This window comes from Grampus griseus (genome assembly GCF_964374135.1).
Source record: "Grampus griseus genome assembly, chromosome: 16".
NCBI classification, from domain to species: Eukaryota; Metazoa; Chordata; class Mammalia; order Artiodactyla; family Delphinidae; genus Grampus; species Grampus griseus.
Genome location: NC_139010.1, coordinates 45073163 through 45093465, shown reverse-complemented (window position 1 = coordinate 45093465; position 20303 = coordinate 45073163). Strand labels below are relative to the sequence as shown.

General features: G+C 34.2%; 1 protein-coding gene across 7 annotated transcripts in view; it reads right to left on the bottom strand.

The window, feature by feature from the left end:
• Positions 1-19337, bottom strand: part of PCDH15 (protocadherin related 15) — a gene marked incomplete at both ends in the record, with an annotated part of 696762 nt that extends 677425 nt beyond the window's left edge. For all 7 annotated transcript variants that reach the window (XM_082673500.1, XM_082673497.1, XM_082673498.1 and 4 more), the window contains one exon: positions 19247-19337. In XM_082673500.1, the coding sequence (XP_082529626.1) occupies positions 19247-19337 (91 nt within the window). The remainder of the gene's footprint in view (positions 1-19246) is intronic.
• Between the last annotated feature and the right edge of the window lie 966 nt (positions 19338-20303).

The following is a 20303-nucleotide window of genomic DNA, read 5'->3' as shown; positions in this document are numbered from 1 at the left end:
TAAGAAAAAGTGCAAGTTTAATGAGGCAGTGAGGTCATCTAGGAGACCACTGTACAGTTGACCCTTGGAAAACATGGGTTTAAATTGTGTGGGTCCACTTATACACTGATTTTCTTCGATAAATAGTTACAGTACTACATAATCCGAGGTTGGTTGAATCCTTGGGTGTGGAACTGAAGATATGCAGGGCCAACTATGGGACTGAGCATCTGTGAATTTTGGTATATGTGGGGGCTCCTGGAACAAATTCCCCCATGGATACAGAAAGACTACTATAGTTGTCATTTTAATAGAACATGAAAATGTTAACTAATAAAATAGTAAGGTGTATAGAGAAAGGAACTAACGAGTAGAATCAATAGAACTAATATACAGGATAGGTCTATATATATATGAGAGAGAGTAGAGAAAGGAAATCCAGGTTGCTTCTCAAAATTTGGCTTGAGCAATTAGGTAGAAGGTGGATAGGTAAGGGAGTGTGGGTGGAATAATGATTATTTAATTTTATAGATTAGATTGAATACCTATAGGACAAACAATTTCAAATGGTCAAAAATAAGCAGAAATAATTTTACATTAAAAAAGTCTAATACACTCAACTCACAAAGCTTTATAGTGGATTGTCTATCAATTGTATTAATTGTATTCCTTCAATTTTCACTGTATTTCTTCAATTTTCTGTCATATTCCATAATTTATTTAGACTTAAAGGAATTGAAACTATCACTAGAGTGGATAAGTACTGCCATATTACCTGTTCTAAGAAAACAACTAAAAATATAATGCTCCATATTACTTTATCAGTTTTTTTTTTTTTTTTTTTTTTTTTTTTTTTTTTTTTTGCGGTACGCGGGCCACTCACTGTTGTGGCCTCTCCCGTTGCGGAGCACAGGCTCCGGACGCGTAGGCTCAGTGGCCATGGCTTACAGGCCCAGCCGCTCCGCGGCATTTGGGATCTTCCCGGACCGGGGCACGAACCCGTGTCCCCTGCAACGACAGGCAGACTCTCAACCACTGCGCCACCAGGGAAGCCCTCTTTCTCAGTTATTTACGTGTGTATTCAGTCAAAGAAAAATTATATGGTCAATAGGTACTCACACAACATTCAGTACAACTAAATTTTAACATACTCCAATAATTAGAAAAGGTTCACTTATGATATTATTGTGGGAATTCAAGCTAAAGGAGGCATCAAATTACATCCATTTTTGCTAGTGGCTTGCTAGTGGCTGTCATACAATTATTACTGGGTTGCCCCCGTCTATCACAGCATTATTTACGAGTTATGAGCAATGGGGAATGAATATTCTGAACTCAATAACTGAGCATTAGGCACACTAGCCTTTCAAAACAGGCTTTAAGACTGCATATTTAAGTGATAAAGAGAAAATATTATGTGGAAGTTCCTTTTGAGGATTCACATGTATTTTCTTCTTGCACACCTATAAATTCATCTGACACAAGTTCTTCCATTATTCATTTCTTCAATTATTAATTTCTCATCTACCTCAAAGAAGCAGGTTAAAAGTAAAATCATAATTTTATTTTGTCTTCATTTATACTATATCTAATTGGGTGTGTAATACAGTCTTAGATAATAGTATATAATTTTATTATAATTAAATTTTATTTAACATTAGTGTGGAAAAATGTTGACTCATTTATTTCTTTAGTTAGAAATAAACAATGCCATATTTTGGGCCCTTAAAACTAAGGCTCTATTCTCTAGAACACTAAAATGCATGAGTTAACCCTCATTAGTTAAAATGTGAACTACATTAAAAATCCATCTTCTTAATCAGGATGAAGCTGAGATATTTTAGTTTCTAAACCATTAAAATCTTCATGAACAATTTTCTGTGAAAGCATTTATTGCTGGTACAGTTGATTCATAGTTATACACTGGGTTCCACTAGCTTAGCTACCTGTTCTGATATTCGCTGTCATAAGCACAGGAAAATTTAGAAACAATCAGTGGTTTATAGGTTGACTGTACAAAGTAGTATCTTGTGAAATTAAGTTATTTGAAAAATAATTTGCCTGGAGCTATTACAGTGATTGCACAGATAAAAAGTTGGGTGCATGTTTAAGACATTTAAAAAATTTTTTAAAAGCCTAATTAAAATTAAAATGTTTAGAATATAAAGAGCCATAAGGTAATAAAGCTTTTTTTTTGGCTGGAAATATGTTAATTAATTTTATAATACTGTTTCTCTATAGAGATATTTGTGTAGGTGTTTGGCTGCTTAAAACAGGGTAAATACATTAATTATATTTCTCTAAATGTAATTTGGCATAAGCCAACTTTCAAACTCAGGGTTTACCGTGAAGGAACAAAAGAGAGAAGAGAAATATGGTGAAAAGATTTAGAAAAGATTTAGAAAAGATTTAGAAAGATTTGTCTAGAGTTTACTTGATATTTTAAAAGTATTAAAGTATTAATTAAAAATATTAATATTAAAAATATAAAAGTATTAAGTATTAAAAATATTACAAAATAAAAAACTGCTGGTGATCTTAAGTTTGTAATCTGATGACAAATTACAGACATTAAAAGTATCAAAGGAAACAAAGCTGGACGTGTTAAAAAGGACCAGACAGATTTTATTCAGACTACTGCAGTATGGGAGAAAGACTTCAGGAACTGGGCTCAAGTCTGCTGAAACAAAAGGCAGGAGGCTTTTTCAATGCTGAGGTATGCTAAAGGAAAAATACCAAAGGACTTTAAAGGGGTGGCCAATGTGTCTAGGCCACCTGTGTTTGTTAACTGGCACTTATCAAAGTCAGGCTCCTACCCTCCAGCAGAGCCTAGGAGACAGGACCCCTATCTTTCTTGATGATCAAAGTTCAAAGGGTCCTTGAGAATGATATTCCTAGGTTGTAGAAGATGTATCTCAAAGGGACAGAAAAGTATTTACAATTGCATGTTTTCTAAAGTAAATGCTCTAAGAAGAGATAGGTCAGGCATGTTTAGTTAGGTTTTGGCTGGAACAAACAATAAATTGTTTCAGCAGTGTTGAGCTTTCTCAGACAGGCATTTAAGGGGCAGCCCAAAAACCAGATCAAAAGGAGAGTAGTCACAGGTTTATTAATCACTTAGCTGAAATTTCCAAATCCAAAAATATGCCACAGATTCTAAAATCAGACCTGGATCCTGCCTCAAAAGGATTTGGTCTGTTAAGTTCCAAGAAGAAATATTAATACAGTTTTTTTGCGGAGGTGTGTATACTTATAGGTCAACTAGGATAGGCACTAGATGGCCTGTACTCTCACTAATGGGAATATTGAAAAGGAAGCAGGGAATGAAAAGTATATTCTCACTTGTAGAGATAAAATTACAACCCCATGAGAAGTTCTGCTTACCTGACTGCAGCCTGAGTTTAGACTCCTTGGAGTCTCTGTGATCTCCAAGGTTTTAGAAAATAAGAATTATATATAAATCAATTATGTCTCTCACCCAAGGCTAATGAATGTATTCACTGTGAGGAGATCTCTCGACAATAAAGAAAAACTGAATCTAAATCACAGAAAAGAGTTTAGGCACATAGAGAGAGTTTATGAAAATGTAAAAGCAAACAGCCAGACAATCCATGAGTCCATGCATCCTCTGATATTCCAAGACACTCACACATCAGCCATGCATCTATCTGTCTTCTGCTCTGAGAGCCATTCCTCAGAATCACAGATCCCTTCCACACTTTTACTGTCCTGATGTCCACAGCCAAATGACTAAGATTAATTCATGAGGGCCCCTGACTCACAGACATTTGTATCAATCAAGGACAAAAACAATACTGCATTTCAAGAGAATGGAATTTTTTGCAAATGAAACTCTGAGACCTGGACACTGTTTCTATACTTAGGAATGCTATTGATATGCTCTGTCGAATAGCAAACTTAAAAATATGGAAACAATTAAAATCTCAAAATGTTCCTTCACAGATGTCAACAGCAGTTCCACTTTGTTATAGCTATTGAAAATAAAGAATATTTTACTAACTTTACTTCTTGAAGGTTATATAAGTCCCTGGAATTATTTCATTTTATCCAAAAATATACAATTTCATTGGGAAAATAGAGAATTATTTATCCATTAATATAAGAGATGGCTGTGTTCTCAGTGTATGAGCTAGGGCTCTATAAAGTTCTTAAAAGAGGATGAGGAGAATGGAAATCAAAATGAAAAACAGGAAAAGAGACTAAAAAGAAAATTTATATGTTTGGTTTTAACTTTGGTAATTAAGACAGTTAATTTGAAAGATGCTTTTGCATATATGACAATTTCCAACTGCTTCAGCTGTGGATATACTAAAATAAACATTTGAACTTCAGTGAAATAGAAAAGACACATGATTAGGCTTCTTTACAATTATAAAACTGCAGTTCATTCTTCTCCACACTCCTAAAATACCGTGTAATACCTTGCATCACTACTTTCGATAAGAAGCCCAAAACAGAGAATTTTTTTAAAGTGGATTCCTAAGTGTATGTGCCTCTTTAAGCAGATAGAGATTTCCAGCCATGAACTCACCACTGAACTCATGGGTAGATGTAATCATTCACCAGAATTTTACAATTATCTTTTCCTTGCCAAAATCTATCAGTCAATCACATGTGTGCCTAAACAATAAACTATTTAGTTTTGCCTGTTTTTTTAAAATACATAAAAATGATCTTAAAAAGAAATAAATTATTCCAGGACTTGCTTCTCTGATTCATAGGGAAGGCAAAGCTGGAATGAAAAGAATTATTTAAGAAATTCATGTAAAACTATAATTATTTAGCTGAGCTTTCCTTTAACAATTTAAGTAATAAGAAACAGTTCCAGGCAAAAAACGGTGAAGAGTTTATGTTTAATGTCTCTGGATATATCATTCTAAAACATATATATCTCCATATACTGGGAGATTTTCTAATTTTTCTCTCACCAACATTTACCCATTCTATGTGGTATTCTGTCACAGCTCTGTTACACAAGTAGAATTCATTTAAATATAAGTACTGTTATTTGAAATCACATATTATATCTCATTTAATAAAAGTTTTATTAGTTAGAATAGGAAAAGGTATGCTGTGGTAACAAATAAAAAATATAAGAGGCTTAAGACAACAAAATGTATATATTCTTGGTCATTCTCCATGTCCAAATGATTCTTTTAGCATACCTGCCCAGGAAAGCAGGTTGGCAGTGGTGAATGATGACACACTCAGCAGAGAGAAGAAAATGTGGTGAATTATACACTGGCTCTTAAAGTTTTCATTCAGAGGTGGCCTGCATAACTTCACTTTAAATCACAAATAATATAGTTGTGCATCACTTAAAAAACAAAAACCTCACAGAAGTGCAATCCTATATTGTACCTCTAAGAACAAGAAACATTTGGTAATAGATCTAATGATTAACTTCTCTGGAAAAAAGATTTTGAGAGAGTCATTACTAACATTTGTGAAACAGGGAAACCGAAGCTCAAAGAGATAAAAGTTAATTGACATAAAGTCATTAAACCAGTAATTCTAAGAATCAAATACTAATCTGTTTCCAAAGCCCTTTTCCCCCATTGTTAACATTTTTAATTGGATCTTAAAGGTACTTTATTAAACTAATCATAAATAGTTTATTATACTCTATCACCATTAGCAAGTTAATGGTGCTTTTCTTAAAAGGTTTTTATTTATATAATGTAATAAACATTACCAATTTGCCTAATCCAAGAACTACAGTATTACCAATTAAGCTGCATCTGTACACACCTCTCTAGTTTCTCATCCCCCTGCCTCTCCACCCCCAGAGGTAATCACTCTCTCAGATGCCAGACAAGGTCATCCTTATAAGCAGACCTTTTCAAGGACAGCAGTCTCAGGTCTCTTTTCTGCACACAGTATAACTAAATTGCATTTAATTTGGATATATCACATTTTCCCTCGGGATCTGAAATTTATGTTATGAATAATGTTGGCAAATCATGAAGATATCTTAACCACATATTATCAAGAAGTCACATGTGGTAAAAAATACAGTGTGTACAGTGTGCTTAAAGATTTTTACACAGTGAAATGTTTTGAAATGTACAAAACAGGAAGAAGAGGGAAAAGAGCAAATCTGATAGATGAACCTGGGTAAGGTTGCCAGGTTACAGCCTAGCATCACTATTCAACATTTTAGAATTACTAACTGGAATGACAGAAAGATACAAAGAGGCCCAAATCTATACAATGTAATATTTTTAAAGCCCTCAGTTGTATAACTTGGTAATGAGAAACTTAAGTCCCCAAATGTTATAGTCCTATTGTTTTCTAATATTAGGAAACAGGGCTGTGTATGTTTCTGTTTCATCCAGAATCATGTAAAAAATAAACCATGGATGTATTGAGACATACTGATGGTAAAACATGAGGGCTTCATTAAACTGCAACCCTCCCAAGTATATAAAAGTCTTTCAAAACTTAATGTCATAGCATCTGCTATTTCCTTTGTGCTATTTTTCTTCCTTCTGCCATATATGCCTCTGCCTATCCTACTCCTATTCAAGACATGGGTATCAATGACACACAGTACTTCCTGACAACTGTAGGACTGTGATGCGACTTTGAGAGCAGAGGATCAATAAGTGAGACCAGTTATATAAGATTATTTTGTGAAAAGGATATCCCAGGAATGGCAGGGCTAAAATTTGAGAGGACATAAGCTTCAGCTATTCTACCAACAAGCTGAAGAGAAATTTACTCCTGCTATCTGGGACAGAGTTTCCTCATCTCTTACATAAAAAGAAAAACTTTAAAGGAATTCCTTAATAAGAGATTCTTGTACTAAACTTATTAGTCAAGTAAACCTAGGCGTTGTCCACATACCAGGTCCTCATCTGCTTCAGACATTCAAAAATTTAATATTCCCTGTGCTGTCCGTGGTGCTGAAAAAAAAACCAGGCTAAATATGTCCTGGAACTTGATTGTTTCAATATCATATTTATTGAGCTCATGACACACACCAGATAATTTACTATACCCCTTGGGATAAACAGAATAATAGCTCCCAAAAGATTCCCACATCTCAATTCTCAGAACCTATGAATATATTACACTACATGACAAGGGACAATTAATATTTCAAATAAAATTGTTAGCTCATCATCTGAACTTTAAGATAAAGAGATTATCCTGGATTATCCAGATTATTTAGGTTCTTAAAAAATGGAAACCTAGAGCAGAATAATTTAGATTCAGAGGGAAATGTGATTATGGAAGAAGTGAGAGTGATGTGCTGTAAGAACTCATCTGACTGTTACTAATTTTAAAGGTGGAGGAAAGACCATTAGCCAAGGAAAGTGGGCAGTTTCTAGAAGACAGAAAAGGTAAGAAAATGTATTCTCCCTTATACCTCAGGAAAAAAACACAGCCTTGTCCACACCTTGATTTTAGGTCAGTGAGATTTGTATCATACAGAGCTATAAGAATGAAGTTGTGTTGTTTTATGCCACATATTTTGTGGTGATTTGTTAAAACAGCAATAGAAAACTAACACATCCTTTAAATATTTTACAGCATAGTTATGGACATAGACATGAAGACTCATAAAGCTATCAAAGTGGCATTCACAGAATATTATGAGAACACAGACTAGCTAACTAAATCATTCTGGAATTAGCCACATTAAATTGTATTTTTTAAAGAATAGTTCTAAGTTGAGTCTTGAATATCATTGGATGATATTCCTTCTAGTTTTCTTTTTCTGGGAATATATCTCACTTTGTATATTCAAAAGAACTCCCATGGAATTGATATTTAATAAATGATCTCTAACAAAGATCTTGGTTTGAATTTCAATCTTAGAAATTTAGAGAATAAACTGAAATTTTTTTCCAAGTTCACTATCATTGGGAAGGAAATCAGATGGCATCTCCTTTAAAATGTTCCTCATCTGATAATAGAAGGAAGCTTTAGGGGTTTTAAAATATGTGTGTGCATTCTGGTAATTTTTATATTATGAGAATGAAAATGCACTCTGGAATTTTTTTTCCTTTTTTCTACAATATGATCCCAATTCTTTTCTGTAACCAGGGAGGCTAAAAGTCCAGTTAAGATTACTTTTTTAAAGTAGACCCATCAGTTAGAAATATGAAGTAACTAGAGCCAAGAAGATGTTTATTGTGCTTTCTAGAATTTAAATTAGCTAAAGCGAGGCAGAAGGATAACAAAAGTTGAGCAAGTGTTGAAAGGCAGAGAGACAGAGAGAAGACAAGACAAAGAAACAGGAGAAAAAGATAAAAATTAGAAAGAAAGATGGAGTTGGGTGAAACATATTAAAAAATGAGAAGAATAAAGTGATAAGAGAAGCATCCACATATAAGTGAAGAAAGAGAAATAAGAAGGAATTAAAGGAAGTTCCTTTGTAAAAAAATGAAACTAATATAAATTGAGAAAAACTTGAAGGAGGTAGAGAAAATAAGAGATAGGAGAAAACAGAAAAGGTATAGATTCCAAACGGTTACTGAGCTTCTTTTCTATGCCAGACACCACTAATAAATGCAGCTGAAAATTTCACAGGCTAAGTGGGCAGAAAATCATACAAAGAATTATCGTACACAGAAATAAGTATGTAGAAGGTATAGTGATTGTTCTAAGAAGTTGTCAGTTTACTGTACAGTGTGTGATTGTGTGTGTGGGCTCTGTGTGTGTGTGTTTGTGTAAATGTTTTCAGATAAAGGAAACCTAAAGAAATATTGATTAATGATGATATAACAGTGTCTATCTTACTTTAATTTGAAAATAGTAATAATTATTATAATATACCAAAAATATGTTTTTATCATTTCCTATATGCTAGAAAGCATGCTAAACAATTGACATACATACCATCAGTTAATCCTAATAGCAATCAAATCAGAGTTGCTATTATCCTTCTTTAACAGATGGAGATCTAAGTCATAGAGAGGTTATATAACTTACCAAAAATCATATAACTGATTTTGCCAGGATTTGAACAAGGTCTGATTCCAAAGCTCATGCTTTAACTATTGTGCCATAGATAATCTTTCATATCCACATACTACCAACGCTTTATCATCTATTAATCCTCTCATGTTCCCTTTTGCTTTGACTGTACATATGAATTTATATGTATCAGATTTAAATCTATCATAGTTCCTCATTCATTTTCCAAGTAGCTCAACGTATCTCATCCTATAAATCTTTCTTCCACTAACTACAATTGATACAGACTTTAGCACACTTCTAGGCAGGCAGCATAAATGCCATTCTTTTAACTTCAGCCTCTCACAGTCTATATACAGTACATTGATTTATACTTGTAATCCTTTTTGCTGATGTTTCATATGAACTAGGCAGTAACATTCATGAGGTCAAGAAATGTATCTTAGTCATATTTTCAACCCCCAAATTTAGCACAAAACTGGCATATGGTAAATGCTAATAAATATATATTGAATAAATGAACATATTAGAAATTGATCAAAGCTTCCATCATTCTCCTAAGGTTCCATGGATTAGGGTCCATATTATTGTACTTTCATGAGTCCTGTAGCACTTTGTACTAAGGCTATAAAATACAGTGGTTAAGAGTATGGCAGCTTGAGCCAGGCTGCCTGAGCTAGGATCATGGCTCTTAGACGCAGGAGCTATGTGACATTAAGCAAGATAGCTCGATATCTTTGAAGCTTCAGTTTCTTCATCTGGAAAACAGGAATAATAATAGAATTTATCTCACGGGGTTTTACTGAAGATTAAATAGATTAAATAAGATAATACATACTTTGCTGAACATTCCTTTCTTCTTGCTCTACTAGAAATCTGGGTCTTCCCAGAAGATGCTATTTTTCTGTAGGTCTCTCAGGGCCTCACAGGGGTGGTAGTTGTTTTATCATATCCTTATATCACTAGGACCTGAGGTGGGGCATGTGTTCTTGAAACTTACTCCTAGTTCCCTATTACTACTGCCACCCTATTAAAAAGAGAAGAAGAAAGAAAAAAAAAAGAAAGGAAAAAAGAAACTATATATCTTCAAACTCCCTGAATTTCTTCTTCCTCCACTCTTTCTTAAAACCACTACAAACTTTCGCCTTCAACATTGCACCAAACTATTCCTGTCAATGCCACAAATGAGCACCACATTGCTAATTTGATAATCAGCTCTCATACTTCATCTTACTTGATCAGACTTGACACAGCTGATCACTTTCTCCTTTAGATGCCTTCTTCCTTTGGCTTTTAGTAAACCACTCTCTTCTGGTTTTCTTCTCATAAACTGTCTCTCTATATAAATATTCTTCCTTATCTAAGATGATGGTTCTACCTCATCTCCCTGGACTGTATAATCAATGTTTTTATGGCTCATATCTAGCCACATTTATTCCTTTGATGAGGTCAGTCATTCAGTCTCTCCTGATGGTTAGACCAAATATATTGATATCAAACTTTAAATGCTATCTTTTTCATCTTCTCTATATCCAACACACCAGCAAACTCTGTTGGTTATACCTTAAAAATGTATTCATAGTCAACCATTTTTACCACTTCTGTCATGAAAACCTGGTCTAAGATATCTTTATTTTCTGCCTGGAATATTGTTAATACATTTCTCACTGGTCACCTTGAACTTAGCTGATGATTCTCAACATAAGGGTCAAAGCAATTTTGTTAAAACTTGTGTGAAATCATTTCACTCCTTTGCTTGAAACACTCCAGTAGCTTTCCTTCTCACTCAGAGAAAAAGACAATGTCCTTACAATTGCCCACAAGGCCTGTGCAATCTGCCTCCACCCATCCTACCTCTCTGATCTTATCTCTGTCCCCTCTCCCTCACTCTGCTCAACATTTTACCCACCATAGCTTGCTTGCAATTGTGTTCCTCAAACACATTAGGCATGTCCCCATCTCAAGTCCCTTTCACTCAGTGTTCCCTCTGTTTTCAGTGCTCTTCTAGGAATCTACATAGATTTCTTATAATCCTCTTTGAAACTTTGCTCTAAGGGTACTTCTCAGTAAGTTCTTCCCATACTTTCCTATTGAAAATTGTATTCCCCTAAGTATCGCTTTTCCCTGCTTTATTTTTTGATATAATCCCTTTCACATACTAACATACTACATAATTTTCTTAGTGATTTGGATTATTTTCTGTCTCCCTCCAATGTAAAGCAAACCCCATAAAAATAAGGATTTTTTTTTGTCTATTTTGTTGTTTGCTATATACATAGAATAAGGCTTGACACCTACTGGCCACTTAAAAACATTTGTATAAAACTTTGTAAGCTTGTGTAACTGAAATGCAATGACACATAGATCATGTATATTATGTATAAATATACAATGTGAGTAGAGGACAGTGTGTACTATATGTAAGCTATTTGGCACATAGAAATAACTCAATAAATATTAGCTATAATTGTCAGAAAATATATGTGTACATAATAGACATTACATATGCTTACTGTACCTGAAGAATGAATGAATAAAAATAATCAGCATAATGTATTATTCATGTTACCTTAAAATGCTATAGTTTTCCACCTATGGGGATACCATCAGAATTGCATTCTAGGTATCCAGCAGAGCAACAATGGCTAAATCCTGGATATAACCACATAAAATATTGATGACTGAGTTAGTATCGTCCTTTTCACACATTATCTAAGTCTAAGCCTGAACAGCTCTCATCAGTATTCCAACCATTCAATAAAGACACTTAATAAACTCAGAGTAGCTGAACAGTCATCACTTAGCAGTCTAATTGAGCAGCCCTGAGGGGCAGTATAGGATCCTACAAGAGTAGGGAAGCTTAGTATCTCGAACAGAGCGACTGATGTCAGGAACAACTGCTGCAGTGTGATCCACCAGAATTTTGAACAAAATGCCCAGACAGCAGCTAATAATCAGAAAAAGACAGAAAACACACCTGAAGAGAGGATAGATTCAATTTGAGTTTTCTACAAAGACTTTTCTACATGCTGCCCTATAATGGGATAAATACTGAGTTTCTAAAAAAAAATTTATAATTTACCTAAACTCTGTTTTCCTGCAGAATGCTAAAAAGGATGCTGTGTGTAATACATCCATAGCACAGGTAATTTATTGATTGCTTTGGTCCCTATGTTAATCTTGAGCAGTATCGTATAAATCAAACTCTCACTAAATATGTTTTTGAATTGCTGTTTGAACTCCAACTACTATCCTCAAAGCTTACCTACTTGCTACTATATTGTTAAAAAACACACTTCATCTCTCAATTCTATTTTTCTTTATACAAGGCTTACTTATTTAAATAACCACTAACTGGGTCATTCTGCCAGGTGCTGAGGGAAACAAAAGTAAATTAGACAGTCTCTGTCTCCAGGAATTTATAATCTAAACAAAAAAACAAACATTATAAGACATAATATAAAGGAGAAGGTGGATATTAATTTTTTCCAGCTTCATTGAGGTCTAACTGACAAACAAAAACTGTACATATTTGGGCTTCCCTGGTGGCGCAGTGGTTGACAGTCCGCCTGCCGATGCAGGGGACACGGGTTCGTGCCCCGGTCCGGGAAGATCCCACATGCCGTGGAGCGGCTGGACCTGTGAGCCATGGCCACTGAGCCTGCGCGTCCGGAGCCTGTGCTCCGCAATGGGAGAGGCCACAACAGTGAGAGGCCCGCGTACCGCAAAAAAACAAAAACAAAAAACCCAAAAAACAAAGAAACAAACTGTACATATTTAAGGTGCACAGTATATGGCTTGATATTTTACACATTGTAAAATGATTGCCACGACCAGGTTAATTAACATATCCATCACCTCACATAGTTCCTTTTTTTTTTTTAGTGTGGTGAGAACACTTAAGATCTACTCTCTTAGCAAATTTCAAGTGTACAATACACAATGCAGTATTATTAATTATAGTCACCATGTTGTACATTAGATCCCCAGAACTTATGCATCTTAAAACTAGATGTTTGTACCCTTTTACCAACCTCTCCGCACTTAATTCTGAATGAATATCGTTAGTAACAACATCAAAGAATAATGAATAATTTAGTATCAAGGAATAAGTAGAATTTGAGTAAAATCTTCAGGAAAGATTAAGATTTTGATGTCATAATATAATAGCACAGCATGTAATTATTGCATGTAGAGCAGAGATAATGGGTTGGTTTCAGCTTTGCCACTCAATAGTGGGAGTAATATCACACTGGGAAAGCAACTTAACCCTTCTGTGCCTCTGTAGTTTCCTGATCTATATCTGAGGCATAATAGTAGTGCAATGGTATGTGATCATTATGACAATCACAAGGACCTCATGGAGTTCTTGTGAAGATTAAATAAAATAATCTATATGAAGGGCTTTGTTAATAAATGCTAAATGAATGTTAGTGCTTATTCTAAAGAGAAGCTGTTTACACATAAAATACATATCAATATGATTTACGATTTCAAGAAACTTGTTGAACATGTAGAAATGATGTCTGTGAAATTGTAGGAACACTTCTTAATAGTATATAAGGAAGCATTAGACACAATTCATTACAAAAACTGAGAACTACAAGCAATCAAGAAATAGCTTTTAAGAATCGGAGAAAAAGAGAAAGAGAGATGTTTCTTCTTCTTCTGTTTCTCAGAGCTTATTTATTTACTTTTTGGACTCTAGCCCTCTGGCCTTCCAGGGTGGTACAGATAGGCTTCACCGGAGCCTATTAGTAGAGTACACAAAAGCTACTTCTAGGCCCAAGGTCAGAGCCTAGAAAAGTGAAAAACACTTCTTGTCGCCAAAACAAGAAAAGACATATGCTTTTTCAAACCTTTGCTCTGAAACAAATCCATTTTGGGGCTACAGGATCCACAAGATTACTCACCATTGGGAAAGAGGAAACAGGAAATTCAAGTGTGGATACAATCTAAAAGTGAGGACACAGCCAAGCTTTCATCTGGAGATGAAATTTAGAATGTTTAGGAAAGTCTTACTGGAGTAAGCATTGAAGGTGCTCTTTCTTGTCATACCATTCTAAATGTTCCATAATAATATAATCCAGTCAGTTTATATAAATCTAATAGCTTATAAAGCTTCAAGAAAAAAAAAAGGACAAATACTCAGGATTTTAAATCAGCCTGTAGGGAAAACAACAAAGTTACTCTTAAAACTAGAATTTAACCTCTCAGAATAAAAATACACTCTGTAAGATGGAATAAGTGAAAGGGGTAGACAAGGAAAGATGTCCATATTATATTAAGATTAAAATTTGCATAAAATATATGCTATATGTGGTTTTATTTTTGTCTAAAATGTGTGTTATCTATTATGTACGAGTGTGTACATGTATATTGCTCTATAGCTCTTGATGTGTGCTGCCTTAAGAAATCATATTTAAATGAAGGATTGAGAAGTTTCAGAGACAATAAGCTTCATTGAAAATTACTTAGGTATAGTCTCCAATAACCACCTTTAATTTAATTATAACTGAAACAGACTCAAAAGAAACTACTGCAGTGTACTATGTTCAGAGAAATATAATGTTAACAAGAGGAAGATGACCTGCACTAAGCTTTGAAATAACAAACTCAAAAAATAAGAAATTTTACAAACATTTCCAGCATGATCCTGGGGAGACCATGAGTGTCCCATGAATAAAGTATTGCAGTCCAAGAGGCAAGGATAGTGCTATAACAGTGCCCTATGAACCATTAAGATCATTTAACTCTTCTCACAGAGCTGTTAAGTTTACATAACCATTTCTTCTTAAGGTATCTAAAGGGGGGAAAAATCTTTCTTGGAAACACAAGTGTTTCAGCTCATTGGGCAGTTATATTTTCCTTATAATGCTTTTCATAGCATTGTAATTTGCATGACTCTCTCTTTTAAGTTTAATTAGTATTAACCCAGTGGCATTCTACTTTATGACCTCTGGATGCACTTGCTAAAAATGAAGTTTCCAGGTTTTAGTGTCAGACCTCAGAAGATTTGAGTCTCAGACCTTATAACATGGCTACCCCCTTAATTGATTGACATGTCTGTCTAATCACTGACCTTCCATGGATTAATAGATTACCTAACAAGCATGAAAATACACCTGGAAATGTTCCTCAAACTTCACTTATAGTTTCATTTGAATCAGTAAACTCTCCAAGGAAAGAATACAGTCATTAATACTTTTAAGAATAAAATATAATGTAACAAAGTTAAATCTTCAAGGTGTTTAGTAAATTTGGAGAGATATAAAGAAAGAACATACATATAGTGCACAAGAGCACAAAGTACTCATTGTGCTTTGTACATAAATTTATAAAAAGAAGCATAATATTTATAAATAATTAGAAGTAATAATAGCAATAAAGATAAAAAGCAATTTTAGTGAACCTTGATCATATGTCAGGTACTGTGTGAAACTGCATAAAACTGAGTTTCAGAGTGTTATCATTAATAAGGAAACTGAGCCTAAGGAAGTTTTGTGACTTTCTGAGCTTATATACAGGATCCCTTCAGAAAGTTGTTCTGGTTGTGCGCTATATAAGGGTTCCATTCACATCATAGATATATGCTAGTTTACATAATAGCTCAAAGGCAAGAGGAAAGATTTTTGCCTTCCAGGTTGAATGCTTGAGCAGCCAGGGAGAACCCTTTCTTTAAAAAAACTGAAATTGGCTTTCATGATCTGCACACACAAGGGAATCTCTCTGTCTCTCTAACACACACATACACACACACTCATTGGCACACATACCCTTTTAAAACTCCTCTAATACTCTAACGCTCTGGTTCCAAGTTAGTTATAATGTTACGATACATTGTTTTTTGTTTTTTCTCTTAAATAAATACTTCTCCTATCTGCTTATGGAAGTAATATCTACTCAATATGGCAATTTGAAAATGCAGAGAAAATAATAAAAATTGAAAATAAAACATACCCCTTAACTATATAACATTTTCCTTTCTTCCTCCCTTTGCCTCCCATTTATCAATCATTCATGAACTCAAAATCAAAACAAAATAAACAAAGACACAAACCCTGTGGGCAACTTGGTTTCTTTACCTCACTGTAAATAATATGGTAGAAAAAGGAATATGATTTTTATGTCTTTTATCCCACACAGCACACAATTTAGCAGATAGCCTGGCTTCCTCGGCTTCCCATCGCACCTCCTTTTCAGGCTCCCACACTCAATGTGGGATCAGGCCACATGTTCCCATTCCAATAAAGTTGTCAGGATTGATAATGCATTAAACTATAAGCTAAAATATCAGTCCTAATGCTCTCTTATTGGGAAGAGGGTAGCTACTATCAACTACAAATCAATTATGTTTTCCAATATTCTATCGGTTAGCTAAATTCTGACTTTTAAAATGTAATATCATACTATCAATCTCATGTTATTAATGCGTGCTTAAATATGTAGTCATCAGACAAATGAAATGCTCATTAAGGAATAGACCATCTGCAAATTTTATTACTGAACCTAAAACCTTACCCCAGCAATTTGAATGAGAAATATCAAAAGACTCAAAATTTAGCCCCAAGTTCCCAAGTAAAAAAATTAGTTGTAAAATATTGAAAATAACAATTATGCAACATACTTTTCTTAGAAGCAGATTCACACATTTGGGTAATACTAGAATATTTCATTTCAGGTTAAAATTTTTATTGAATAAACAGTATTTTTCCCTTCCAACTGCCTTATGCCTAAGCAAGGAAATGCATGGAAAAACACAGGAAACCGTTTTTAATTGCAAGTCCAGGAGAATTCTATGTTTTAACATAACAGTGACCTAAACTGTTATACTAATAGCCTCAGGGTAGTTTCAATTTTTTCTTCTTCATTTTCCTCTATCCGAAGCTTCTAACTATGTATGGAAATCAGTTGTCAACTATCAAAAGGGCTAATCCAACCAGTGGATTACCTATGGCAAAACTGCTTTTATTTTTCCTTTTTTTCTCATATTTCTATCATGATTATGATTCTCACCATTGTCTTCTTTCAATCTAACCCCACCTGCATCCCCAAGCATTTGGATAAAAAAATTGTTTCAAGAAATTCGTATCATGTATTCCAGTTAAGTGTTATTTTGTGTTTTAGCCATGATTGCTTACTCCTGATTTAATTCCTGCATAATGTGGGCTCAACTTTTATATGGATTTAAAAAAAATAGTAACTATGAAAACCATTTTCATGAACAATAGAATAAAAGTGATGTCAGAGTCCCTAATTGAAGGAGACCAGAGAGAAGTAAAGACCTGAGGGCAACCTAGGGGAATGTGTTATTACCTCTGGGGGCACACTCATTGGAGGATGCAAGTATGGAAGGAATGATGAAAAGCATATAAAGTTAAGAAATCTCTATAAAAACTACAGAAAATTTTTGTTTCTTTGCCACAGATCCAGTCCCTTCAGTCTTCCTAAGTACTGAGCAACCTATCTCCAGGAGAGAACTGAAAAGGCTTTCTAACTGTGGCTGGAAGGAGGTCTTCCATGAGCGCAGTGAGGGGGCAGCCTCACTATAAAATGTAGCTTGGCAGTTGTGAAGTTGCACTGTGCTTCAGAAAGTAACTACTTGATGGCCAACAGTGACCTGATAATCTTATTTTGGTGGCTATCTATACAAGCACATTTAGAGAGACCAAGAGCTGTAATGAGCTTATTAAAGAAACTAATTTATAGCATTACCAGTTAAACCAGGAGTGATTTTCTCTGATAACCTAAATTGCATTGCTAAAAAGTACAGGGTTTGTGAAAGTCTAATGTGAGCAATGACAGTGAAGCCTTCCCTCTCAGTGTGAACACTAAATATGAATACAAACAGAATGCCTTATGGCATAAAGAAATACCAACACACTGTTTTGTCATCTATTCTTGGGGCATGATTTAAAAGGCATTCTTTTAATTTAAAGTCATGCTCTTTTAAGTTCCACTGATTTTTATTTTTGCTTCAAAGTAGCAGTTACATTATTTATTTCTTACTGCACTTTTAAATTTGTTGTTAGACTGGAGATTCACAATCTACATAAATGGCAATGACATGAACATTAAATTCAGATGCACTTGAAGTAAACACTGTGCTAATTAGCAGAACTTTTCAAGGGTTTAGGCTGTTGACTTTATGAAGTAGCTGCTATTGTAAATTATTCTGCAAATCCCCAAAGAGGCATGATATCCTAACTATGGAGGACTGAGAATGTCTTAATATGTACACAATTTGAACACTGTTTGAGAAACAGTCAAATTAATCCATCTATCTTCAGATCATTCAGTTTAGCCAAACAAAGCACACACACACAAAATTCACAATCTTTGTTGCCTCTAAGAGCAACTAGGGAACATGGCAACAAGGGTGAGGAGATGATTGCTCGCTTGTGTACCCCGAATGCTGAACAAATGTCGAGTAAAAATAATAAAAAGTAATAAATAAATAAATTAATAATAATGAAAGAACAAAGTCATTTTTCTTGAATAGCCAACTTCTAGGGTAGGAAAATTTATCCATTTTTCTTCTCTTAAAGTATTACATATATACTTTCATTATGTAGTATATGTATAATACATACATATACTCCACACTTTCATTATGTAGTACTCAAAGACAGATTCCTCCAATATTGAAATATCTAAGACAGGCACATTTGGGCCACTGCAGATATAACATGTTAAATGGTCCCTACAGAGCTTGATGACAAATATATCTTTCTCAACTGACTGATTGACTATTAAGAAATGACTTGGAAAATCTAATGCCAAATTTTTTACATTTTTTTCACTCTTTCTAAATAAAATAGTGGGGGATGAAATAATGCAATCCCCAATTAAAGTGCTAACACTAAAATCACTTATGGCCTCTACTTTTGACCCCTTCAGAGATTTTTTTCTCATAGGAAATTTTGGTATTTTTTACATTCCTAAGCTTTATCTAAGGCTACTGTTTGTAACCTTAGATACTTTATCTAAGGCTACTGTTTGTCGTTTGTGTTTGTTCAACGATTAGCGAATAGAATTGAATTTTTTAAATAATAATTAAGCATTTGCTTAGTGAGTATAAGTAAATGTTCATTTAGAGGCCTAGCACTGGATTTTCTACCATACTGCAATCCTTATTAAAAAACAAAGTGCATTGAATGCTACTTTTGTAAGTTAATTTTAATTAAGGAAAATTATTGTACAGAGTCACCAACCTTTAAAAATGAACTACAAATTAGCATTACTCATTTCTATGGTGTTTTTCACATTCCACTGAAATTCTGGCTAACTCAAAAGGTCAAAGTAAAAGCATCCTTACCATCATCATATTGGCCCAAGCAGACTGTGAAGAGACAGCAAAAGGTAATCCCTGAAGCTAACCATTTCCAGAGATAAAACTGTTGGAACATCTTCAGTCAAATTCCACTCAAGGCTGATCTGAAATAACAAGAGGAAAAAAGGAACATTTGACGAGTTCATTAATCTGTTATAGGTAAACACAACTGTCACAGCATAGAAAAGCCTTAATGACTTCATAGTTAATTACCTGTGCCACACTATGCTTTAACAAAGTAACATACTTGTTTAATGTGCTGGAACTTATCTACATGAATTTGCAGACAAGTCTCTAAGGAAAGACATCTTTTCTGTTATTTACTTTGTAAGCAAGTAAGTTGAGAACTTAACATACTAATGACACCAGAACCACATCTTTAAAATTGAGACCCTGTGAGTGAATCAAATGCCAATCAGTTTAACTCACTAAATTTATCTTATGTATAGAATAGTTCAGTTATAAAGAGTAAGCTTTCGCAACAATTTAAGATGTTAAACCAGCTGTTAGTATCTTACATGAAAATTTCAATGGACATTTGTCTAACAGAATTAAGTAGAAAAATCCATCATCAAAACACAAATTTCTTTTTAGTAGAGGGACAAGAGATTGACTTAACTATGTCATGTAAGACTAAGGATAACCCATCTTTTTTTTTTTTTTTTTAACCTATCATTTTTTTTTACCACGTCTGTCTTTGGAAGCATTTGGATGAATTTCATTTTAATTCCTTTGTTCTTCTTTGCAATCTCCCAGTAAGTAAAGAAACTGGATGAGGTATTAGTAGCCTGTGAGTACACCAGAGAATTTTTTCTTACTGAGAAATTGTGTTCTCAGTTTCTTTGTAAATTGAAGAAATTATTCACATGGAATTGTTCCAAATTACGCTGAATATAGATCATGTAGAACAGGGATTGGAACTTCATTTCTCTACATCAGAGTTTCCAAAAGAAAAAAGTGAATTTGCCTAAAGGCACAATAGGGACAAATTGTGAAGTGCAGGGTTTGTCTGAAGAAACCAGCCCAGTCTTTGACTTCCATC